The 26,545-nt window shown below is 38.6% G+C and overlaps 2 protein-coding genes across 9 annotated transcripts; both read right to left on the bottom strand.

Annotated features, from left to right (window-relative positions):
• Positions 1–145: 145 nt before the first annotated feature.
• mbtd1 (mbt domain containing 1) lies at positions 146–14,110 on the bottom strand. Of its 4 annotated transcripts, none has more exons than XM_066665989.1 (17): positions 13,931–14,110; positions 9,876–10,074; positions 9,234–9,367; positions 8,998–9,112; positions 8,558–8,640; positions 8,334–8,451; positions 8,090–8,224; positions 7,913–8,001; positions 7,268–7,502; positions 7,102–7,157; positions 6,901–7,005; positions 6,642–6,789; positions 6,468–6,550; positions 6,068–6,302; positions 4,282–4,353; positions 3,694–3,861; positions 146–3,381 (listed from the first exon to the last, which is right to left on the bottom strand). In XM_066665989.1, the coding sequence occupies exons 1-17, from the start codon at positions 13,955–13,957 to the stop codon at positions 3,263–3,265; spliced, it is 2,121 nt and encodes a 706-aa protein (XP_066522086.1). In that variant the 5' UTR covers positions 13,958–14,110; the 3' UTR covers positions 146–3,262. The 4 variants fall into 4 exon arrangements, with proteins under 4 accessions (XP_066522086.1, XP_066522087.1, XP_066522088.1 ...); XM_066665990.1 differs by having other exon boundaries at positions 13,937–14,110; XM_066665991.1 differs by lacking the exon at positions 3,694–3,861.
• A 907-nt stretch (positions 14,111–15,017) lies between these two features.
• Positions 15,018–26,040, bottom strand: tdrkh (tudor and KH domain containing). 5 transcript variants are annotated; one of them, XM_066666573.1, is made up of 15 exons: positions 25,891–26,040; positions 24,146–24,303; positions 23,806–23,894; positions 23,255–23,447; positions 22,998–23,137; positions 22,399–22,690; positions 20,677–20,843; positions 20,379–20,554; positions 20,216–20,280; positions 19,972–20,123; positions 19,749–19,859; positions 19,361–19,415; positions 16,754–17,731; positions 16,152–16,224; positions 15,021–15,965 (listed from the first exon to the last, which is right to left on the bottom strand). In XM_066666573.1, exons 1-14 carry the CDS (start codon positions 26,010–26,012, stop codon positions 16,169–16,171), a joined length of 2,754 nt encoding a protein of 917 aa, XP_066522670.1. In that variant the 5' UTR covers positions 26,013–26,040; the 3' UTR covers positions 15,021–15,965; positions 16,152–16,168. The 5 variants fall into 5 exon arrangements, with proteins under 5 accessions (XP_066522674.1, XP_066522672.1, XP_066522670.1 ...); XM_066666572.1 differs by having other exon boundaries at positions 15,023–15,965; positions 23,806–23,897; XM_066666574.1 differs by lacking the exon at positions 25,891–26,040 and adding an exon at positions 25,735–25,870 and having other exon boundaries at positions 15,023–15,965; positions 23,806–23,897.
• Between the last annotated feature and the right edge of the window lie 505 nt (positions 26,041–26,545).

The raw sequence follows: 26,545 nt of genomic DNA, 5'->3' as shown, positions 1-26,545 counted from the left end.
GCTGACAGTTTACCAATGAAGGGTAAAGGTAGACCCTAGACATGATTTTCTTTAAAAACAAATTATAGAAGAGACAATTTTTAAAGCATTTAATTCAGTGTAAAATGCCCCCCGCCCACATACCCCACCCTCACAAAAAAAAAAAAAAAAAAAAAAAATCAATAGATACATTTTCACAGCCATGCGGAAACAGTTTGCAATGCTTGTAAACAAATGAACATTCTCAACCAACAACAGCTCCCCCAACACACATTTGAATTATATACATTATAAGCTATCAAACCCAATATCACGGCACAAATGATCATAAGAAACAGAGGAAAGAACATTTACAGACTCTATCAAAAAGTTACAAACCCAAAACCCTCACCTCTATGTACCATGAGGGTTAATGTTAGTTCAGTTTTATTATTACAAATCATTTAGCTACTTGTATCCAAAATACAAATTTTAATTTTAATATATTTCACTTTTATGTTCAGTCTCCCCCTTAAAATTACTGACTTGATTTCCTCTCATAGATCAAATGAATGAGTTATCAAATATATAGCACCATGATGTAATTACTAAGGACAGGGAAAATATCACAAAAAACCCGTGTTAGTATTCAAGACCAGCGCAGCACTGGCTCTGGATCAGATTCTCACACTGCTGCATGCACTTGATGATTATCAATCTACTACATTTTTAAATTCCTTAATTTTGTGTCTAAAATCGAAAAAAGAGGATAAGGCATCAAATTTGCTGACAAAGGTTTTGCTTTAAAGGTGAAGTTGTGCGTTAGGGTGTGTTAAGATTCGTTTGAGGGTAGCAGCAAAAATCTCATGCCTCGAAACAGTCGCGTCTTAATATATGCAAACAATTAAGTGATTTTGGTCGTTAGAAAAGTAATACCAACATGAGCTGACATCAAAACCAGTGTTTACCTTAATCCTGATGCTATGATTTGGAGGAATAGCCTATATAGAAAACTCAGACTGGTTTAGAAGACCACAAGTGAACAGTCTAATGGAAGTGAAAAAGAAATTATTTTCACAAGTTTTACATTTTAAAACATCAATCACTTCAACCAAAAGTATTAAATATGACAACATTGTAGCAGAGAATGTTATTGCTTCAACGGATGTCATATGTGGCCATTATATATGGAAACCGACTAATATATCCCATTCAAACATTACCCTAAATATCTGATGTATTTAAACTAAATATCAATAGAAGAATATAAAATGGGTCCGTTTCATTTAGATATCAGTGTCTGAGAAAGACCACATTCCTGCACAGTCTGCAAATATTTTTTTTCCCATTTCCTATTCACTTCAAGATTTTGTGAAGTGAATCAGCAAGAAATAACCTCAAACCATGCAGTCGTGTGGTCTTTCAGAACTAAACTCAACTAAAAGGGGTTAAATATTCTGGTTAGCTTCTTAATTCTGCATTATTAGATGAGGTACTGCAAATGAAAAATGAAAATCAATGTCTGTTTATATGTTTATATATATATATATATATATATATATATATATATATATATATAAGATATTCACATCAATTGTCAATATGAAGATAACATGATTCAATAATTAAACAAGCAAAAAGACTCAAAAAAAAAAAAAAAGAAAGCCAATGAAATGCAAGGTTTCCTGAGAATTCACCAACAGCCTTACTGGTACTAGATAAAGATTATAGTTACATTACGATAAATCACTATGCAAACAATTTCAGTTGTATTTATATATAACATTTAGGTTGTATACACTCAACATATGCCATAACAGGGAAAGATCAAGTCTAGCTTCTATAAAATTGTCACAGTTTTTTAATATATTGTAAGAATATTTGATTTAGGTCTATAGAATGTATGTATATATTTGTGTGTTGTGTCTTTTTTTTTTCTTAAGAGTAAGACATGGTAAAACATAGAATTACTGTATTTATTGCATATCTTTTCTTCCATTTTTAAGGACTATCTTACAAATATAAATGTTTGGTAAGTTGTAAAGTGTAATATATAGTTTGCCCAAGTGCATGTGAAGTAATAAATTCTTATTTTGCATACGATGAATTATAGTCCTTCCAATGGTATGTGAAAACTACCTATTGCAATATGGTATAGTTAAACAATCAACAAAACCAACTCGATTACACATGAACCCTTAACCTAGGTATCTTTTAAAACTCACTTTAAGAGGTAGTACAAAAACCTTAATTCTGGAATGAACGTTATGATTAAAATACATTGGATTGATGATTGCTCTCAGGATGGGCTTAAATCGCTCATTGGTTCAGTGCACAAGCAGAGAGGCTGGTAAACTGGCATCATAAAAGATGAGAGACTAACTCAAATCTCACATTCTACAAATACAGCATGATCGATCAGGAGTTTCGCTAGGTTTCTCTGCTGTGCTACTCAATCAAACATAATGGCAACGTAGTGTTTTGTTGTTAATAATGTTTTCCTGTGGCTCATAGAATACTTAGACCAGTTTATAAAAATGGCTCCAAGAGAATAATAGATCAAGGTTAGCTTTTATCTAATAAATGTTCTTGCATATCGTAATGCTGACTAGAGCAAATTCCCTCTCTCAGTTTTGTATTTTCAGCCACTACAACATCGTGTACATTTGCCACTTAATACAATAAAGCTGTAACTTCAACATTTTCACAGGCTGATATACATTTCATTTTACATCCCTGTAGTGCAAAATGTGACAGTGTTTTCCATTAGGCTATACCTCTTACCAGAACAATTTATGACCAATATGTAATATTAACCCTTGCACCACTACTCTACTATTTAGTTAATATGTCATAGATATATGGATATACTTTATTAATATAGATCAATATAGATTTTTACTGCTCTTACAGAATGCACACCCATCCAAATAAAAGGGCTTTTTTTGAAATAAATCAGCGCATGAGACACATAGTCTTGAAAATGTTACTGAAAAAAGTTACAAGAAAAAAAAAGAGTCATAAAAATAATAAAAATAAACTTCAAGTACAATGAACACTGAGGAAAAAGTCCATCTGGCAAATTGATCAAAGTCAGGAAATCAAGAATATTCTCGCTCCAAAGAAAATCCTCAACAAACTGTTACTGAATTGTCTTTTCGTCAGCTCTTACCTGAAAAGAAAAAGACCTGGTGTGGAAGAGGAAAAAAAGTGACCCTGTTCTTCCAGGTCCTGATGTGCATCGCTCTGAATGGGCTCTTCCAGTGCTGTTGGCAGTGAGGTGAGGCTCCATCAGGGCCTGGGCTCATGGCTCTTGTTTGATGTAATAACCGCCAGAGCCGTTGCTCTCTTGGTCCGAAATGCCCTGCGAGAAGGTGAACTCATCCACCTCTGGAGTCTCTTCCTTTAGCTGCAGCGAGGCCTCTAACAAAAAACAAACAAAACAGCCAGATCATTCTCACTCTAAAAAGGTTTGTGTTAATTCAGTATTGTGTGTGTGTGTGTGTGTGTGTATTATAGAAGCAATAAATACACACCATGCTCAAGGCCAAGGCCCTTCAGCTTTTGAGCATCTAATCCAAAGCCATGTTTAAATTACATGCGTTTCCTACATTATATGAGCCACCAAGAAATCTAACACGCAGGTCTTTGTGTACTTTCCGTCATTCCCTGGCATGTCTCCCACACGATACCAAGAACAGCACCCCTGCCCAGAGGAATTAAGCATGAATTTACCTGAGTTGAGAGAGCAATTGCGCTCCACACCTGAGGTGGGAGGTCGTCTGGACCCAGACGAGTGGGGCACAAAATGGGGTGGAGTCTGCTCTTCATCGTCTGAGAAACTGCTCCTCCTCAGAGACCCACCAAACCCGACTGGTCTCCTCCCAACTGGAATCTTCCTTTCTAAACACCAAGCCAGACTGAGGTTACCCAAGTTAACTGCATCCCCCAAACTGCAGAGTTCCACACCCAAGCACCTTCCTTTCCTATTGACTGGGCTATATTATTCTCCCCTCCATCCTTACAGTTAACCCACCTCTTTTCTTCACAAAGTGATTATCGTGCTGTCGGATCAGTCTTTAGATCTGATCATGTACATATGGGCTTCTACTCTATTAACTTTGCACTTCATCAGGATTCAGAGGGACACCTTTACCACTAATATGTGACCAAAATACACCCAAACCAGACCAGACCAGACCAAACCAGACCAAGAAACCATCCTAAAACTATAAGCACTGCCTTGTAGGTTGTGGCAGATGCATGGAAAGAGGACATGAAAAGGAAGAAAGTAGAAAGTGTGCTGAATATAAAGAGCCTTACTTTTCTTTTGTCCTTTATACTGCTGAGCTTTCTTTTTCTGCTTTGTCACATTAGGAGGTGTTTCTCTTGTGGCTGAGAAAGAAAATAACATGGAATAAATAATTCATTAGTGAACAATGAGAATCAAAATGAACAAAACTGGCTCCTCATATGAAACTCCTTATTACAAATGTTGAAAATGCATACGAGTAAACCAGGTCCGGAAAGTAAAATCTTTTTAGTGATGACTTGTGGTTACAGAATATAAATAACTGAACATTTATGCAATCTGACATTTAAGATTCCTATAAATATGTTTTTACTAAAATACATACACAACTGAAGTTAAAAGTTTGTATTGAGGCTTTTGGAAATGATACCTTATCTTAACTGATTCACAAACCGTATAGTACCATGAAACAAAACATTTCAGAGTCTTTGTGTGTGTGTAAACCTTTTGGTCTCAACTATAGAGCTGATTGAGCAAATGATTTTTACTTTCATATATTGAAATTTATATATATATATATATATATATTGTTATATATTTAAGAAAGACTGCACACTGTCTGTGCTTTAATCTTGGCACACTGAAGCATATACTATCAGCTTGTAAAGTTAGTTTGTCACAGGGTTGATATACATGGAGAATCAGGTGCTAAGGCTTTTAGCATGTTTGTTGGAGAGCAAACGGCTAGAAGTTAATGCACTGACGAGTAGCTGTAGTAATAAAATAGTTAGCTTTGTGCGTGAGCGGAATGTTTTTGAGAAAGTGTGCAGGCTGCAAATATTAGTAGATGGGGTGTAGCATGAGATTGGACATTGGGGCCTGCAGCTGTTTTTCTACGTCCACCAACAAAGTGCATTGTGTTAACTACACTGAGACCAGACATGGTGCTCTACTCTGAAACTAAACAGATTTGAGGATGCAGTAGATGAAGCATTCGAAAAGAAGAAGCTGAAGTATGCAGACTTGTCGGTTGAGGTGAGGGAACGCGGGTGGGCACATGTAAGACTGGTGCAGATCATCAGGCATCAGGGGCCGGTAACTAAGGGCAGCTGTGAAGGAGTTATCAGAAACAGCTGAAAGGTCTAGTCAGGGGTTGTGTATAAGGAGAGCACAGACTACTTGGGGAAAATGCACTGTAGACGTGTAAAGTTCACATGGAACTGGTGGCACTGAGCATGCATTAACGGTGCCAGTGGGGCTAGGTACAGCCTTAGTCACCAGGGAGGCCAGTGTGGATTTACAGTTGTTGAGGTAAAGGGTAAGGTAGGACTGTAAATCTGGCTTGTAGAGGGGGGTGGGCCTGGGACACAAGACTTCACTGTTGTGCCTTCTGGAGGTGTTGTGGGCTTAATTCAGTGAAACACCAATGAGAGGAGGTGCCTGCCTGATGACCCCTGTCAAGAGCTAGTGATACAGTGGGTGGTTTGGGTACTCATGGGCTGGGCTCAATGAGTAACCGTAGTTGTTAAGGATAGCCGGTTGCTGATCAGATCATAAACAGCCACAGCAACCTTAGTGTTGAGGTGTAGGATTCAACAGGAATTTTGTGGCTGCCGGTAGGAAGAGAGTGTGGTGGCCCCTATGTGAAGCTCTAATTGATTTGCATAGAATATTTTACATCTGTGCTATTAAGCAAACCATTTTGTTAACTAATCACTGCAGAACTATACTAGAGTTATTTTATACAGTAAGAAGCAGATTAACTGATTCTAATAGCACAACTTAATTAAACCTACATGTATGCTTGCTTTTGTAGCCATTACAGATGCACAGTGATATTCTAAACCAGACACTCACTCTGTGCAGCAGGCGGCTGTAGCTGGTAGCCAGTGAGTTGACACCAGCCCACTGGGTAAAGGTCTGGAGACTCACAGTCCACCCACTGGTCATATTCATCCTCCCAGCCATCAAAATGGATGCGCAAGAGTCTGTGAACAATCCTGGTAACAGTGGCTACACACACCAAGCGTGGCTCCATCAGGTCTACTGCCTCCAGCTTCATCCCGTCACGAAAACCATGATTTGGGACTTCCTGCAGAATACACAAGAGGACGTGGGCTTAAATCATTTTTTTGAAGACAACTACAGAGAGTCATGCAAAATCCGAAAATTAAAAATGAAAACAGATGAAATAAGAAGACTTTTGATATCAGATGATTCAGGAGCTTTTATTCCCCACATTCTATGTGACACTTACTTTGTTAAAGAGCTTCACAGGGGCTGCTATTGAGCCAGTTTCTCTGAGGTAGTCAAACCATCTGAATGGCAGTTTGGTGTACCCTGCAAATCAAGCACAAGATTTACAATTAACACAATCTAATCAATGGTTTGTGGGAGACAGGTGTGAACAGATAAAAAGAAAACAAGTTACCTCTTGGGGGTGTGAGCTCAATGCTGTTGATTTCACAGAAGCCTGCAGGGAAAATAGAAGGCGAGGTGGAGTGATAGCAGAACCAATCAGACCCATCTGCTGCCTCTGAGCCATCAATCCCAATCATGAGGTAACCGTCTGCCAAAACCTAAGACAGAAGAAAGTGCCAACTCCAAAATTGCCTGAGGCTTCAAACATATCATTCTTAATTTCATAATTTAGATATATACATTGACTCACAGTAGTTTCTATGCATTACCTTTCTTACAGTAGCAACACATATAGCTGAAAGATTGAGAGGGTCTATTGCTTCTAACTTCATGCCATCTTTATACCAGTCTCCACTCTGGTCCACATCCTTCACCTGGAATTATTAAAAGTAGGCAAACACTTGTCAGTCACCTATCAGAAAACTGGAGCCGAGCTCTTGTGAGTAAAAAACAAAATGAACTGAAATTACCTTCAAAAATAACTGGGCAGGGGCATCCATCAGACCATCGATTTTCTTTGAGACATCTAAATAAAATAATGATTTACTTTAAACATAACAATATTCAAGAATATGTTTTGGAAATACGATAACCAAAAGCACAAGGGCAGTTTGGTTAGTGTCAGTGCCAACTGACCAGATCTTTTAAAGCGGTGTCCAATACTCCTCGACCAGCCAATACAATGGATGAGTGGGCTGTACATGTGACACCAGAAGTCATCTGTGCCATCCTGACTCTCTTCATAAACAAGTCGCAAGCGGCCTCCAATCACCTGTTCCACCAGCGCCACGCGTGTCCGGCACAGGTGAGTCTTGTCCACCACTTCCACTCGCATATGCTTCTTAAAAGGGTACTGCATGGTCTCCTGCACCTGCAAATTAAACCATATCAAAGGCATTAATGCAGAGTTGTTTCTTCGTCTAAAAATGCAGTTGATGTCCATCTAATCACATGCCTGTTGTTCAGACTAAGAGTGGGAATCATCATCGAATTACGACTTTTTGCAATTGAAGATTTTATATACTCTCATTCTTGCCCACATGTACGTCAAGACACACATCATGTCGGGCCAAAGAAAAATGTGCATCTCCATTTTTGTTAAGTTTACTGTATGACTTGAACACAGCAGGTGTCCAGCATGAAAATTTTGAACCAATACATATGCTTCAAAATTACTTGAGATAAAATCTTTTTGCACTGACATTCAGCTATAAATTTACTATAAATACTGTAAACCTTTTGGAGGTATGAATTTCCAGAATGCATGAAACAGTTGCTTACCTTTGTAGCAAAATCAGGTGGGAGAGTTTTCACTCCAGTGAGTCGCTTCACAAGAAATGCTTTCCAGTTAGCGTACTTGTGTTGGATAGCTACAAAGAGAAAAGGAAAAGTCAAGTCATGCCAGCCAATGAAGTTTAGCTTCCAAATTACACTTGAATAGCTGTACTAACTGCTTACATTTGGGAGGTACCAGGGGTTTTCCATTTGAGGCACACCATCCAACAGGATGGATTTCTGGTACACATAAGTTAGACCAGAAGTCATGGCTTGAGTCATTATCAAATCCCTCATAACGTATAAGTGCTCGAAAACCTTGAAGTAAAATTGGAGAAGAAATACATTCTTATAACTCTTGTAAAATTTGGCTCCATATCAAACTGTGAGAGAAGGAACACTCTGTTCCGTTTAAATTTGGCTTCACCTGCCAATTTAACAATCCCTGCTATCCAGTAAACTTTGGTGGATAGGTGTGTGTCAGAATTGAGGACCTCAACCCTCACACCCTCAGTGACATCACTCCAAAAAGCACCTATGGGTATCTGTTAAAGACAAAAATATAGGATGAGAACATACATAATTACCACTTTTTATTTTTTAAGAATAACACAAAACTTAAAAGCACCAGTGAGTAAAGGGTGTACTTACATGCTTAAAACAACTTACTGGTGCTCCAAATAGGTTATTGCTACAAATGTATCTACCCCAGTCAAAGTCCTCAACAGGAACCACTATGGGAAGTGAAAAACAGACATAAATAGAAATTCTCCAAAAACCCAAATGTCAGCTGCAGGCTAAAAAAATGAAAGTTTCTGTGCGGCCTTAAAATCACATTATACGCCATCTTTTCTCAGTTGCAAGTTACTTTACATAAAATAGAAATGATCTACCAATAACTTGCTAAATATGCTTTAATCAAGAAACATAACTAGAAACAGACAATAGTTTTACTAAATTCTTATGACAATCTAATATATTTTGATCCCATTTAAAAGCATTTCACTTGTAAAAATATCATTATTGTGGTGTAATATCATAAAACGTTTGTGCTAAAATCTGAGGTATCTATGGAATGATGGTAATCTCACCTGATTTTGATTTAGACTGGTTCTGCTGATTTGCTTGATACTGTGCATAAGCTGCCAATTTTGCCATTAGGGGCTGTTTCTGTAAGATTTTAGACTTTTTCGTTGGTGGTTTACCCTTTGGGGAAACAAAACGTACAGCAGATGCAAAATTAAATGTATGTTCTAATTTAAGCATGGTAACTGTTGAATCAGTGAAAAAATAAATAAATTAATTAATAAAAATGATAAAAACTTGCCTGAAGTCTTGCCAGTATGCTGGCTTTTTTAGAATTGGAGGAATAGCTTCTGGAGCAGGAAACACTACAGAACCTCTTTGTTTTTGAGTAAAAAGCATCTCGTACTCCAACCATTCCACACATCTCACAAGTTGCTTTAAAAGAGCAAAATAAAGAGAACATAACGATCAGTACGCATACATGTTAGCATTCACAACATCCTCGAAAACAAGGGTGTTCCCTGCTTAAGAGCTATTGTCACTTTGCACTTTTTGCGGTATGGAGGGGAAATAAATCATGGGTCTTGTTCATAAAATATACTATTTTAAATTTGTCAAGCTGTTAATTTTTATTTACAAATAATTAATAAACATAAAACGATCACGATTTACTATGTGACCAACTACAACATCCGAAGCAGGGAAATCAGAGGTGATCTCTGAAGAAACTACTGTTCTAAAAGGTAAATATGTTAGATTCCTTGTAATGCTAATCCAGGTGGTTCTACACTTATTGTATACTGTGTAAATGTTTATGTATCAACATCAACATTTACAGACTAACTAGAGTTATTTATATTGGGCCAGAATAGCCATATACTCGGAGTTGGCCCAGAAGGACGACTTTAAGTTTTGGAGTAAAAAATAAAGAGGTATCACTTACCCATGCCAGCTTTTCCATCTGGATAAGTGTACACCTGTCCATTGTTCTTGATGATGGGCAGGCTTGGAGGGATACTGCGCACTTCATCTTCGCTGTCCTCTGAGCTGGTGCTGCTGCTCGACTCCTCACTGCTCTCATAGCCATCAAACATCCCGAATGAGTCTCTCCTCTTTCGCTCTGTGCGCGAACTGCGCTCCGCCTGCAACACGGACAATAAAAGCAATACAGTTTAAAACCTAACACAAACAAACAACTAAAATCCCTCCAAAAACACAAATATTACATAAACTTCATTTCCAAAAAAGTTGGTACAGTCTTCAAAAGGTAAATAAAAACAAAATGCAATGATATTAAAATCATCAAATTTGAAATGTTGAAAATATTAACATTAAAATTTTTTTAAATATTTGTGCATTTTTTTATTTGATGCTGGACAGCACAATGGCGCTACAGATAGTGTCGCTGTCACACTGCACCAGGTTGGGTGACTGAGAGGAGTTTGGTGTGTTCTCCCTGTGTCTGCATGCTTTGGTTTCCTCCCACAGTCCAAAAACACATTTGGTGGGTGAATTGTCTACACAAAAGCGTGTTGTGTCCTGTGATGGACTGGCGCTTCATTTGTAATCCATGCAAAACATGAGCTGGCGTTATATGGCTTGTGAATATTAGCAAGGTCTTCCTTGCAAAAGATTTTGTCTGGATGGTAGCATGTTGCCCCACAACCTGTAAATACTGTTCAGCATTAACTGTCTTCAAAAATGTGCAAGCAACCCATAGCATGTGCACTAACAAGCTGGCTGCCCCACATCTTTTTTTAGCCCAGAGGAGGCAGAATTTTTGACTTCCAAAAAGAATTTTTCATTTTGATTCAGGGCGGCACGGTGGCACAGCAGGTAGTGTCACAGTCACACAGCTCCAGTGACCTGGAGGTTGTGGGTTCCAAGTCCCGTCTGTGAGGACTTTGGTGTGTTCTCCCTGTGTCCACATGGGTTTCCTCCGGGTGCTCCGGTTTCCTCCCATGGTCCGAAAACACACGTTGGTGGGTGGATTGGTGACTCAAAAGTGTCCGTAGTTGTGAGTGAGTGTGTGTGTTGCCCTGTGAAGGACTGGTGACCCCTCCAGGGTGTATTCCAGGCACCCAATGATTCCAGGTAGGTTCTGGACCCACCGCGACACTGAACTGGATAAGCGCTTACAGATAATGAATGAATGAATGTATTTTTATTTATTGGACTGCAGGAAAGTTTTCCACTTTGCCTCAGTCCATCTGAAATGCACTCAGGCCCAGCAAGGGCATAGGTATGCCTGGATCCTGTTTATATAGGTATGGTTTCTGTGCATGACAGAGTTTACGAACTTGACATTTGCAGATATTTCCTAAAATGTAGAATCAAGGGATTTTTTTTTTTTTTTTTTTTAAATGCAAAGATATCTGAGATCCCAAAAAAACATAGCAAGCCAATATTGGTTTGGGGTTTCTCCCAGGCATTTAGAAATTTCTAAATTTGGATTTCCTGAAACTTTAATGATATTATGTACCATATATGATGACTTCCCCACATTTTTTAATTGAGCATCCTAATTCTTGAATAGTTCATGTGCTCATGCAATTTTTCACATAGTGGTGATTTCCTCCTCATCTTTATTTCTGAAAGTTTGAGCCTCTCTGAAATGTTCTTAGGGTGGCATGGTGGCGCAGCAGGTAGTGTCACAGTCGGACAGCTCCAGGGATCTGGGGTTGTGGGTTCAAGCCCCACTCCGGGTGACTGTCTGTAAGAAGTTTGGTGTGTTCTCCTTGTGTCCCGAATCACAAGTGTCCCTAGGTGTGAATGTGTGAGTGTGTGTCACCCTGTGAAGGACTGGCGGCCCCACTAGGGTGTGTTCCTGCCTTGCGCCCGGTGATTCTGGGTAGGCTCCAGACCCACCGCGACCCTGAACTGGATAAGCGGTTACAGACAATGAATGAATTAGATGTTCTTTTAAAAGAATGATTTGTTGCCAATTAATCCCCCTTTTTTGGAATTTTGTAGTAAATCATTTTACCACTCATTTTTGCTCCATCAGCTTGTGCTGATGACATCAATTTCAAAACAGGTCTCAGTGTCAACTTTTAAAATATGGTTGGCGTATTGTTTTCAACTGAATATAGTGTTTAAAATGATTTACACATCAATGCATTCATTTTTAATTTACATTTGCCACAGTGTTCTGATATTCTGGTAAAGGCATTTGTTGGATTACATTAAATTTATGTAAAAGAATTCCTAAAAACAGCAAGTAATTTGAACATGCAACCAAAAAAATACACTGAGTAAAACAGCAAAAACATCAAGATACTGCTTAATATTTACACCCCATTAAATAAGGTAACATCTTATAACTAATCCACATCAGTTAATCACAGCTGATTTATAAGTTATGAATCAGGAACCTGGTTACTGCGGCAAATAAATCATTTGTAGTCTTGTACCCATGTAAAATGTGTATTTTTCTAGTGTAAAATTAGGGTGACCAGATCTGAGATGGGGGGGGGGGTGGACGACTACTGACGTGCAGACTGACCAATTAAATGTTTACAGAGAAGGTTATCGACCAATAACGGTAGCTCTACAGTCAGACCGTCCAATCAAAAGATTTTAGGCTACTTTACCACGCCCCCTTCTCACTCAAGCGAACCAATCGGAGTAGGGGAGGGCGGGACTAGTTTGTGAACGAAACGCTTATCTAAGTTCTATGTAAGCTCTAGAAAAACAAAATCCCGAACGCTTGTGAAATTCCGCCCGGACATTTTTTAAATCTAAAAAAAAAAAAGGACATGTCCGGGTAAAAGAGGACGTCTGGTCACCATAGTAAAATAAATGTGTGGAAAACCTTATCCAGTTAAGCAGGAGATGCAAACAAATTCCATTATGTGCTTCATATCAAATCAAAACAACGACAAAAAAACCCCAACAACATTAATATATAGAAGTGTGAGGTCAGGTTAAATTGATGCCAAAACCTGTATCAGTGCCTGTAAAATTGTTTTCATTTAATTTTCAAAGGCAATTTTGGTAACCTATAGTCTACCTAGATTTCTGTAAATTGTGCGCAATTTCTTTTTATTTATTGCAAATCAATGTGAAAGAATTTTCCTTAGGTTACGTAAAGGAAATAAATGTTATCTGTGCAGTAAAAATGTGCAAACGTATCCTAAATGTAGATACAATTTTTAACAGAAAAATAAGAAAGCCCTGACTAATTTTAAATTAATTTACCAATATTAGGAATATATAAAACGTCCAAATTTCCTTGCATTTTACAATGGGCTTTAAAAAGAAAAAGGCACTTTTGTAAGTCGTTCTGGATAAGAGCATCTGCTAAACGCTGTAAATGTTAAAAAATGGATGTGTAAATGGAAATGTACTGTGCGACTATTATGCGGCTCAGTAATATTAATAGGCTGAGCTATAACACACATTTTTACAGAATTTCTCATAAATTAAAATTAGCATACTCTACCCAGCTGCCTAGTGCCATTAAAATGGGGAGGGATTTGAGTCTAAATCACTAGATCAACACAGCAAGTGTGTAATTCATCCAACAGGTCAGCAGCGCCTCTGTTGTGTTGTGAACATTGCTGGATTAAAGCCAGTTATCAGCAGATTAGCGAGCTTTATAAAGGGCCTTGGGCTTCACAAAACACAAAATAAAGGTTTAAAGAAAGAAATATACTTAAAATATTAAAATAAAATGTGCAAAATTGCATTTAGCTGCTTTTTATTATAAGAATGCGACTAAATTTGTCGTGTAGCTAACATTAGCTTTGCTGGATACAACCAAAACAAAACGGATCCGAGGTGGGTTTCTTACTCGCCAGCTTCTTGTTCGAATTTTCCGTTCCACCTTAAATAGCGAAGCTGTTACATTGTAGTGTCTCAGCCACTGCATGTAAGTGCTACACTATTTAAGGTGGAATGAAAAATTTCAATAAGGAGCTGGTGAAATAGGAGCCAACTTGAGCTTCGTACAAAACAAAGGAGATTCACAACCGAAACAAGGAAGCACAAACTCACTCTCACCAAATCCCGAGCGTCTTCCATTAGCCCTTCATGTAAGATCGTCTCCTAAAGCCAGTTATTCTGTACTCCAAATAACCCACAATTATCCCGGAGGTTTCGTGGTGGAATTATCCGCCGAAAGAGGAACACAAAATAAAAAATAAAATAAAATATTTAACTCCAGCTGATTATCAACAATTGTTATTGAATAAATGCGCATGCGCCTCCGTGCCTATTTACTATTGGTGAGGAAGCTGTGTCGTCATCATCGGATATTACAAAAATAGGGCGAGAGGGTTTTAAGAGCCGAATGGAGACGAGCAGAACCGAACTTTACCGATACTGGGACGCTGTCTCAAATGATCGATACGGTTCAGCCACACATCCTTAAAATCATAGAGCGGTTGATATGAAATTGTGCATTGTAAACAAATCATACCAACTGTTTTTATAGTGACAGGAACCAGGGGATATACACAAGGCATGTTTTAAGAGTTGCCTGGCTAACTTCTGCATAAAGTTAAAAAATCTCCAAATGAATTACCCCTCAGCTCTTTTTCTTTTGGACAAGCTTGATTTTGGGTATTAATTATCTGGCTAAACTGAAAAATCCTGCTTTGTTGTATACCGCCTAAGTGTTGTGAACACATACAAATATAAATGCTTTATTTACTATTAACAATGACCAGTGTCTTCTGGTTTTACATGTAATACTGATAGCAAAAGACTGGCATTGGGAAAAGGTTTATTTTTGTTCTATATTGCCTTAGATCATGCATGTCCCTTCACTGATATGGATGTATTTCAAGTTTTAGGCCAGAAATCTATATCAGTGTATTGTAAACAATGTTTCAGGCACCAAAAACACTATTGCAATTATTTTGTGTTTAGAGGTACATTTCATATCAAACTACTTTGAATAACATTACTTATAACATAAAAATCTGTTAAATTCCTCTTTATACTGACAAATCTGTAATGAACCTACAGTAAAAGAATCATGGTATGATCCAAAATCCAATAAAATGTTTTTGTAGTAGTTAAATACACTGAAATATTTGTAGTACTGTCCAGATTTATTATCTTTTTAAACATTTCTTATTCAGTATTCAAATACGTGTCGTTCGTCCCCCCCCCCCTTTAACTGGTACTTCCTACTCAGGATGTCCTTGGGTCAGTGTAACATATAGACAACCTACTATATCAAATATTAATGAGTAAGTATAACTAGTACAACCCATCATGTTGTTTATCGTGCTAATTTATCCAGCATGTGGCATTTGAATCTTGGAGCCACACACATACAATACAAACATCACAGAACATTCATCAGTTTATTAAACGAAACAGTTCTGGACACATTCACAAAGATTTTCAGAATAAATATGCTGATGATTAATAATCTGTTGAGTCTTGTCTTCTAATATGACTTTAACAGTGGGAACAGATACTAGGTTACGAAGAAATCTATCTGCTGGCTGGGTGACCTGCAGTTTAGCTGAATTAGAGTAACATAGGGGGGAAAAAAATCAACTAAGCTTGTTGCCTTCCACGTCTGAATTCTTTTTAAACGATATGCAACCCTCACTCATTGCTGAAAATTAATTTACTCTGAAGGAAAAAAGGAGGAACTGAATAGAACAATACTCTTTAATTTATTTAAATCATCTATATATTATTTGATAGCACATAAACCCCGAATTGCACAACATAAGTAACAGTATAATGTTGTGGATAAACTGTTCCAAAACAACAAATCTTTTATTTACGTCGCAGAACCCAAGTGCATAACTATGATAATACTGAGGTTTAGTTCTGCATTTAACATAATTAAAATCCCTGAGCATTGCCTCATCTGGTCACCAGTTAACTGTTCTCAAGCAGATTGTTGCAACACAACAATGGGCCTGCAAAATGTTTACTGATCAAATTAAGAACTCGTCAAATCAACAGACAGACAAACAAACAAAACATACAGCACATTCAAGTAAGGCTCCTATTTGCAATGGGGAAGCAAGAGCTCCATGTCAGCTTGGTGGTCATAGGTGGTCTGTGGAAGGAAGGAATGAAGGGAAGAAAGAAAAAGAAAGAAACAAAGAAATGGGGCAAATAATTAATCATGACAGAAAGCAATGAATGCAATTTAATTTATTATTATTTTTTAAATTCAAGATTTTTAACATTAGATGTTAAATTATAGGCAAACTAAGCTTTAATCACTGAAGTTAAGACATACATGTCTTTGGTCTTTTATCAGTTAAACTCGTCTTCAAGAACATCGTCCACACTTCCAGATATTGAGGCAACTTCTGAAAAAGATGAGGAAAAAAAAAAAAAAAAAAAATTAAACAGATGACAAATCTTGTCCTATCAATTTGTCACCCCTTAATTTAGTTTACGTTTTTCATGTGTGTGTATCATCTATACCACATGCATCCCTGTATTGTGTAAATCTAAAAATTTGCTACGTTTCATATTAATAAAACAATGGACAACATTAGGACTGCAAATATTCATTATATAGGACAGTCTAGGTAATTTATTAAAATATAGTCAACCGATTAACCACATTATTATGCATTCTGTAAAATCAGGACACCCCAGAGGTGTGGCTTTGCAATAAGCAATTTCTGCTTTCATTTATGAAACATGAGAATTAGATGCAGCCCTAATATTCACCATTCTGAATCAACCCTTAACATGGTGAAAATGGCATGCCCGTGAACCTCTTAACCACCGTTTCCTCATATAAATTACATTTTCTTCTAGATTTTAAAATCTATCCCACAGTGCTCCAGTGGCCAGTAATGTTATAAAACTATATTAAAGCAGCAGCACCTTTTAATGTGTCTTCATTTTTGCCCATCTTGTTTTCAGCTCCCACCATCATCTCTTTAACTACAGCTTGTTCACAAACCTTCTCTTCACTTAAGCTTCCAGCACAGATCATGTCATTCTCCTCCTTTGCATGGGAGTTACCAGCTAGTTTTTCAGAAGTGTCTGACAATGACTTTTCAGAGCCAATGCAAATTAGGTCACTCCCGGGACTGCTGCAATCACTTGATTCAACACTGCCACCACACAGCTGCATTTGGTATTTTTGTCTGTGTCCAGTTATTTCAGATGCATCTCTTTCAGTCATTTCCACATCATCCACACTTTCTGAGGTGTCGGAGCTCAAGCAAATTACGGAATCAGAGGTAATAGAAGCCGTTTCCCTGGAGTCAGACAGATAGGAGGTTGACGATGATGCATAGGAAGATGTGTTTGACGATGCAGGCATTGTGGTGTTGAGTGATGTCCCAGAGGATTCATGAGAGGAAGTGAGGTAATACCATACACCTCTTATTCCATCACTACTATTGCTAGTAATGCTGCTACATGAACTTTCAGTGCATGTGCTAGGAGAAAAATCCAGGCGCACAGGTTGTGGTGAAGAAGTGGTTAAATTGCTGCTGTCACATGTACCAAAGAAGACTTCATCATTAAGACTAACAGAACTCAGTGCTGACACGACTGCATTTACAGAGGTTGATGAACATGGCATGGGTGATGAGAAGTCTGGTATAGACTTTGCTGGTGTTCCTGACAGAACACTAGAGCAGCTTGGCAGGCTCAGCACTGAGCTAGATGAGTTTATGACGTGGCTGACCAACTCATTCAAGCTTAGAGATGGTGTGGAGGGCATGAGGGACAAAGAAGGCACGAGCATATCTGAAGCATTCTGGTCTACATCCGCTCGCTCTAATTCCACAGAGCTCAGGCAGCTTCTCAAAGAACATGTCATTTGTCTCTTCTCCCATGGATATGTAGAACCTTAACACATGTCATTTTAATGGTTGGTGTTTATATGGATCTACATATAACAAGAATGTTGGGTGAGTAACATCAAAATGGCTGATTTCTACACAATGTCTCACATCATCCAGACTTGAAGGGCCAGATGTGATCTCAAATAAATGTTACAACTTGTTTAATCTTTGATGCTGGAAGAACTGCTGCTAATGTGTACACTGAATCTTAATCCCATCCCGAATTCCACCTTTTTAAGTATCTGGTGTACAGTCAATAAAAGAAGCCTGTGAAAAACTCATCACCTATTTAATAACTAAAATATTTAGAGTGGTTTTGGTGGAGGCGAATCCCTAATGTTCCAAAACAAGAGCAAAGAGAAACTAGGCAAGTGAGTGTGTTGCATAGAAAATATGGAGGGCAGGTAATAAATGCAGAAATGAAAAACGAAGCACAAATTTTGTTTGTATATAATATATACACACACATATAACACCAGTGTCAGTGTTTTTCTTGGTTATTTAATTTATAGATGATCAATCACTTCCCGCTCCGGGTGACTGTCTGTGAGGAGTTGGTGTGTTCTCCCCGTGTCCGCGTGGGTTTCCTCCGGGTGCTCCGGTTTCCTCCCACAGTCCAAAAACACATGTTGGTAGGTGGATTGGCGACTCAAAAGTGTCCGTAGGTGCGAGTGTGTGAGTAAATGTGTGAGTGTGTGTTGCTCTGTGAAGGACTGGCGCCCCATCCAGGGTGTATTCCCGCCTTGCGCCCAATGATTCCAGGTAGGCTCTGGACCCACCGTGACCCTGAATTGGATAAGCGCTTTCAGATAATGAATGAATGAATGAATGAATGAATGATCAATCACCAAGAATATTTGTTGATTTTAAAAATCACAATTACTTATTTATATAACGTATCAGGTTAGGGTAAAACACATTAAAATTAATGTGGCTGTGTGCAGCTCTAATGGAGTTTTATAAACACACTAATGCCACAAAATGTCTCCCCACCACAAAGACATGCGTGAAATCTCTCAGAGATATAATATATGTATGTAAATGTTGCTGAGTTCTGAGCTGTACTGCTGAGCTTGAGAACTAACCAACGATGAGCCGAGGCTCTGGCCAATGCAGCCCCAGAGACACACAAACGATGTTCATTCATTCATTATCTGTAACCGCTTATCCAGTTCAGGGTCATGGTCAGCCACGGTTCGTGCTGAAGGAAATAGTGTTGTTTGGTTCCAGCTGGGACCACTGTCGAACATGTATATGGTGACAGTGTTTTTTGTTTCTTTTTAAGCGATAATGCTCATGTTTATTGTATGTGCATTTACATACACGCCTTATTAGACTTGTTGGGAGTTTTTTAGCCAGACTAAATTCCAATAAATAACAGCAGGCTAATTGCTGGCTGAAAAAAAAAACATAGTTAGTTTGTTTCCCCTCTTACAGAAAAATACTTCTAACCACATTAAGTTCACAGTTTCCAACAGTTGTCCATAGACATTCTCATTAAGAAATCACATCTGGCCATGCAATGGGAAAATTCTAAAATCTGAAATGTTGGGAACCTGTGGGCTTGTAAAACCTTAAACAATATCCTAAGTCTTTTTGCACACATGCCCTGAACTGTTCTTGTGGAACATACCTGACAAGCTTATGCAGGACATGCTCAACTCTGAGGTTGCCCCAGTCATGTCATCCTTTAGAAGATCAAAAAGAAACATGGTTAGTTCCCCTCTTAAACCAAAAGGGTTTTTTTAAGTTTAAGGTGATGAATTATGTTTTATATATAATTATAAATGATCATATATAAATGTTATATGATGTCACTCAGTGATATTTAATGGTTGTGTCTTGTGTTTATCATTTTCTGTTTAATTAAAAGAATGAAAAAACACAGCAAATGACATGTAATACAGAACAGAACCAGCTGAAGTTTGATTCATTTAAAATAAAGACAATTTAAAACTGTGTGTTCTTTATGGGCAAAAGCAAAGTAATATATCTGAACATGTGATGGAGTGCTATCTTACCAAAATCTTCTGCAGAGATCTGGGCTCATCCCCATCTCTCAGCCCACTCCCGTCATCTTGACAGCTCACTGCATGGCCCAAATTAATCAACTCCTCACCCAGATCCACAATCTTACAAATACAGTAAGAGAGGAGAAGTAAATCAGTGAGATCTGAATGGCTACACATACTAAGGCATGTTAACCTAAAAAGTATAAGTGTTATAATGCCACTCTGAGTTGACCTTTCCTTGTCTGTTTTCATACAGCTTCACACTAGGCCAGGAGGACATCTCTGAGTGTGAGTAACTGCAAAGTTTGGCCAGTAAAGGCTTCCACTCAGCACAGAAAGTCATTCTATCAAAGTCATCCAGAGCTTCTTCTGTCCAGACCTCTCCTGCCAAAAAAAAAATCTTCATTCCCATTCAGTTCTAAGCTTGACATAACTGTATTTTTAACTACAGAAACATTACAAATACAAGTGCTTACCTGCTGGACACACTCCTGCTAGACTACACTCAATGGCTTGGAAAGGTAAGCTCAAGAAATCGCTCCTACAGGGAGTAAAGAATTTATATATATTAATTTTATTTTTTTTACACATGTAAAAATTCAGATAACAAAATTTATCTGAGGTGAAAAAGTCTTATACCTCATGCTGCGTAGCTGATCCCGCGGTAGCTCTCCATTGTCCCCGAAATCCACATAATACAGGTCAACAAGACCAGAGCCCAAAATCCCCAGCACCCGTGCCCTGTTCCATGTGCCATAGTCCCTATAGGGAGCTGCTACAATATCCCCTACCACAATGGACTCCACTCTGTGCTCCTGTACAGTATGGACAACAGTAATTAAATTATATGCATAAGTATTTGATAATATTATATACATGTTTTGGTATAAGATGATAAATATGTCATCCAAAATCAAAATAAATTAATTACACTGACCTGCAGTGTGTCTCCATTGTAGTAACGGCTCATCTCAGCAGTCAGCTTGTCCAACTGAAGTGACCGGACACCAATGATCTGAATCCAGAAGTGCTGGGGATTCTCATACGCAGACACATACACTTCCAAATGCTCACCAGGTTGGAAGCTCAGGTCTGGACTTGGAACTGTCAAGAAGGATGAGAATAACACATTCAGGTCAGATATTACACCATTTTTTCACTTAACTACATTGGTTATGGTAATGAAGCAGAGTTAAGGGGATGACATGAGCACTACAGCAAAAAATTCAAGCAAATAACTAATATGGATAACCCTAGATGGAGTAGCTTCTATTTAAAAGCAATGCCCAATAAGGATTCTGAACTATTTAGGCACAGCCAACAGCAACAAAAAAGGAAGAAATATGCATATGCCCCATTTGTTCTGCAATTACTGTGAGCAATGTGAGTTTCCTCAATGTGCGCTCAACTGGTGCTTTTCCACTGTGTTGTATTTTGTTTTTGGATCTGAATTGTACCATTTCTCCCATAACATTTTGGACTGTTTTAGAGATCACACATTCACACATTTCAGCACCAGGAACTCAGATGATGTTTACGACAGTTCTTGGCGCTTCCAGATCCTGTTTAGGTAAAGGATCAATCCTTGTGTGAAGTTGTAAAATGGGTATAAAGATGTGTGCCACTTACAAACCATTAGATTAGTCTGAGATTCAGCCTGTGACCAGATCATTCTGAGATCAGTCTGAGGATCAACCAGAGCACTCAATAAACAGCATTATATCCAGACTGGTCTCCTCTCTTCACTTTGAAACCACCAGAAGACAAGTTTACAACAACTGCATGGAACCCACATGACTTGACTCTTTTGCACTGGCCAATTCTGGTCCCTGGAAACACTTTTTCAATCCCTGCTCACGCCAGGTTCCAACCGTGTAGTGCAGAGTAGGTACTAAATTGTGACGTGTAAAACCTACTGGGCACTGATTGGCCAGAGAGACATGTCTGTCACTACAAAATGCAGAGCTCATTCAAATCCAGTACAAACTAGCTTGTAAAATCTCTGAAGTTGCAGCAGTTATCACATTTATTTTTAATGGACTCACAGCAGCTTGTAACTTTACCTCGTGGTGTTTTTGAAGAGGTTTATATGCTCCTTGGGCTGATGGCCAAAGAAAATCTCCAGCGAAAGCTGGATGTGCAACAAGGAAAACTGATCTGTGAGAACTGGGGCGCGGAGCTGAGTTCAGTCCAAAAAAACAAAATCACCACGCGAATACACCATGAGTAAACAGAACCCAAATTTACTGCTGTTGGTGTTGTGGTTTTCAAAGCCCATGATTCCCATTAGAGACGGGGGTTTGCAATGTCACAGGCTCGATTTTGCAGGGGGAGCTGTGCTAGTGGAAAAGCTGCAAGCTATAAGCGAAGCGAGCCAAGCCGGTAGAGCCGAATCCAGGCAGTGGTAAAGCACCAAATGTGTTCTACTGAAAGAAAAAACACATGAAATCCTGTTGCCTGGTTGAACTGGCACATGCCATAAGGTGTGCTTCAAAGGTTTACTGAAAATATTTACTACCTCCTAGAATGTTTAGGCCAATGCTGGCAGCAATTATTTGACGCCATTCAAAAGAGTCCCAAATATTGTCTTACATGGAAAGAAGCTAATTTAGGGGACAACTTGTGTTATGTCTTAATAATGTGAGTGTTACATACTTACTTTCAAATTTTGAGATTTCTAGTGGTGACATTGGTGACAGAATCTCATCCTCATAAGATTTAAGAGAATTTTCTCCTGTTTGGTCACCAATGCTTGCAAATCCATTGGTCTTGCAACTCAATGGAGAGAGCTGATCTTCTTTGTTAATGTTTTGCATAAGCTCAGTCTCTGGGTCCTGAAATTTGTAGACTAGCTCCAGTTCTGCGTGTCTTCTTTTCTGGCGCAGAGCCGAGGACTGACATATCCGCTTCCGTACAGTCTCATTCTCAAACACCTTTTCAATGATCATCTCCTAAGAAAAGCACAACAGGAATAACAATTCAGGCTCTCTTCTTTATAAATACAAAAAACAGACATGATTAAATCTCATGTTTGCTTCATTTGTTGTACACTGGAGCATTGAGGAAATATTACTAACCAGTAATGGAAGCTTATATTCGTACATACAAAGTTTTAACTAAACTGACAAACTGTTCTTGTCACGGTGGGTCAAAATAGCAGCATTTATCTATCGAAACACATTTAAAAGAAATAAGCACATTCATGCAAAGCAAGTGCATGCTAGGTAACTCGTGTCCTTCTTAAATCTAAATTCTTACTTTAGCTCGCTGTACTTCCTGGCGTGTTCCCAAAATTGTGACCGTGCCTTTTTCCTCCAAGCTGCGACTGCGGTCCCGTGGACAGTTCACCCGGGCTCCTGATGTTCGGTTAATTAACTTCAGTGTTTCACCCCCACGACCTATTGCACAAGAACAATTTAATCAATTTGCCCAGGCATTTCCTGGAACTAAAGGAAATTGAATAATTAAAGTGAAGAAAATGCCACTGCAATTATTAATAAAATACAGTGAAATACCTATGATTCGCCCAAAGGCAGTCTGTGGCACCTCAATGACTTCAGTGATAACCTCACAGTCATTGGCCAGTTTCTCTAGAGCACACTTAGCTAGAAGTATCTGTTCAGTTGTGCCTTGGAGCAGAAAGCAGACAGAGCTCTGATCCTTTCCGTCCGGCAGCACGTTAATCTGAGCTCCCGACTTCTGATTCACCTATACAAAAGTAGCATTATAACCGTAAGAACAAAAATTCTCAAGGACTCAACTACATGCGAACAAAAGCACATCACAGTATAGAGTTCTATCTCAAATATACACAAATTATACAAACAATATAGTTATTTAAGGTATTGTAAAACTATTATAATAATAGTACATACATTACAAACTAATACCACACGTGCAGATTAGAGAATGTACAAATATATAATATACTCATTGTGTACAGGTTAAATCAAGCAAAGGAATCATCAAATTCTTTGACTGATAGATTAAGGGGACATACAATAAAAGGTAAAAAAAAAAAAAAAAGCACTCTAAGTGTCAATAATCAGTGAAAGCAGACACTGACCAAGTCCAGAAAGGTGCTCTGATGCCTTGCAATAGATCTGTATACATCAAGGGACAAAGAAAGCTTGGACTGCTCGGTAATGTTCTGTTCTGCTACAAAGGAAAAAACAAACAAACATATTGGTCCTGCCTGGCCTGTGAATTACTAAATGTAAGCTGGAATAAGTGGCTCCCAAGACTAGTCCTGGAGTACTGCCTGTCTGACACATTAGTGTCCTTCCTGCTCCCAAGACACCGGATAAGCTCCATTACAACCCTTTCTAAGTTAAAGTGGCTGTGTTGAAGCAGAAAAACTCCAGGTACCTTAGGATCAGGTTTAGAAGCAGGTACAGGTCTCTTACCACTGCAGCTCCTGAGGTGTCTGTAAATGATATAGCCTACTGTGGCTCCCACCGAAAGGCCAGCAGCCAGAGCCACCTTCTTTCCTGAGCTCAGGCTCTTCCATGGACCCTCCCGTAGAGCTTCCATTAGCTGTGCTGAGCCAATGGCTTGTCCCAACCTGGAAAAATAATTTAGAATTTTGCTAAAGGATATTCACTGCAGTTTGCACCTTATACTGCTTGACATGGGCCTCCTAAAGGTGCAATGTCACCATGAAAGCTTGGAAATATAGCAACATGCTGTAGGAAAACTGCACAGTGTAGTAATTTTCCTCCATTTTCCAAAGCCTTAAGGTTTGTGCTCTTGTAACGTTCAGTAGATTACACTCTGTGAAACATTACAAGAGAAAGAAATGAGCTGAGAGCACAAAACTGTGTTACATCAGAAATTCAAACATACCACAAAAACAACAGCTTGGCTGTTTTTGCTTTGGTCTCAGTTCATGCAGCTTATGTTCTGTCTGCCTTTTTTTTTTTAAGTACAGTGGAATTGAACACAGCGAGTGAATTCAACAAACAATGGAGGCTTTGTGATATTAGCTACTTAAACTTACAAGCATACAAAGCAGTTTAATGCGCTTTGTTGTCCCACTGCCATATTGTGAATGGGGTCAGGGCGCATTGACACACTTAAGAGACACACCATGCAAAATGATTCTCACTGTGAGAAGAGGGCTGTAGGACTGTAGCTGAGAAACTCTTGGGGTTTAGATAGACCGCCGTCCATCACTCTTTGGCTATCCCTCTGCTGACCTGCACTATTGAGCAACAGGAGCATGTAAAATGTAATATATACACATTTTCAATATTAATATGTGGTATGATATTGTAGGGCTCATTTTCACAGAAAATTTAACATCACTCTGAGGAACAACTTCAGCATAGTTCAGTACGGATATTAAATTGTTCTCTAATACAATAATTTTTTGATTTCCAATGACTCTAAAATTCTTAGTCTTGTTTGTCATATAGATTTTGGAAAAAGGCAAATGATTAAAAATATTTTTTAAAAGGCCTAATAAAAACTTGTGTTAAACAACACGTGTTGAAAATGAAAAAGGGGAAATTAATCCTTATTTTTTATCATAAGGAAGCAACAACGTATTTTGTATGTACTGAAAGTTTTGCTGCTGTATACCTAATAACTGTTAACTGACATTTCTTTTGTAATTCTGCTAACCTCTCCTGTAACCATGTAACACTGACGAGGATGCAAAATTAAACACCTAAGATAGGTTAACTATCTACGTAAGAGGGTTTTGCACAGCAAAATTGAGAATAATTAACATACAGGCATTTATCTATGCTCTTTCTTTTTATTAACACATCACCACGCTTCTGAGATCCAACCCGAGTCAGAATATTGCTAAAATACGGGGTGTTTTTAGCCATCATCACCAGCCTCAAGGAGCCTGGAATTATTTTCTAATTAGAATTGTCCGTTCCACCTTAAAAGACGGAGCGGTTCCATCCTGTTAACGTTCAAGTTCGAGGTTACAGAATGGAACTGCTACACTATTTTTAAAGAAGAATTGAACATTTCAAACAACCTCAGCTCCGTCCAGCCTCAGGAAGGTCACGTTAGTGTTCAGCAACAGCTGCAGACAAACAGAGGGTGGGCACAACTAATAGCGGTCTTTGAAAGCAGAAGCTAGGTAAACAACCCCCGTTAGCCCTGTTTAACACCTTTCCCGATAACCGTTTACCTCGTGCGGAAGAAGAGTGGTGCTTCGGCAAGAAATACGTAGTCCACCTTCCAAACACCAGCCGAACCACTGTGCTCACTGATATATCTGTTGTGGTGGTGATGTCCGACAGAATGATTCATTTATTGAACCGATTCTTTTCAACAAATCCAAACTGATTCCAAACAGATTTCTCAATCGTTAATAATAATATCTAACCTAAACATTTTTTGTGTCGAATGTGCGGAATGTGGGAAGAAAACGTGAATCAGTTACTAAACAGAATCTCTCTAATCCTTGAACAGTAAATTTATTTAATCAGCAACTATTTGCTAGCTCAAGGGCAAAACCCAGATAATGAATCACAATTCAGAGTCTCTGTCAGTTTGTCATTTTGTTGTAAAATGTGCACACAATATCAGCTGTACAGCTTAATCCCAAATGCCTATTTGTTACATGCATCCTACTCTAGTGTACATAGCGAGTAGTAAACCGGTTTGAAAGAATCGGTTCAGTGAACCCAACAGACGTGCCATTGTGATTCTGCGGTTCACAGAGAAATCAACATTTAATTGGCCGCGGTGTATAGGTCAGCCGCCACCTACAGCCAATCCCCGCCAGAACTGCTGTGCCATGTCTCAGAGCGCCCACTGCTGGAGGTATGACACAAACAAAA

The sequence above is a fragment of the Hoplias malabaricus genome, chromosome 3 (assembly GCF_029633855.1).
Source record: "Hoplias malabaricus isolate fHopMal1 chromosome 3, fHopMal1.hap1, whole genome shotgun sequence".
Lineage (NCBI taxonomy): Eukaryota > Metazoa > Chordata > Actinopteri > Characiformes > Erythrinidae > Hoplias > Hoplias malabaricus.
Note: the sequence above shows the minus strand (reverse complement) of the source record. Positions and strands in the feature narration are given on the sequence as shown.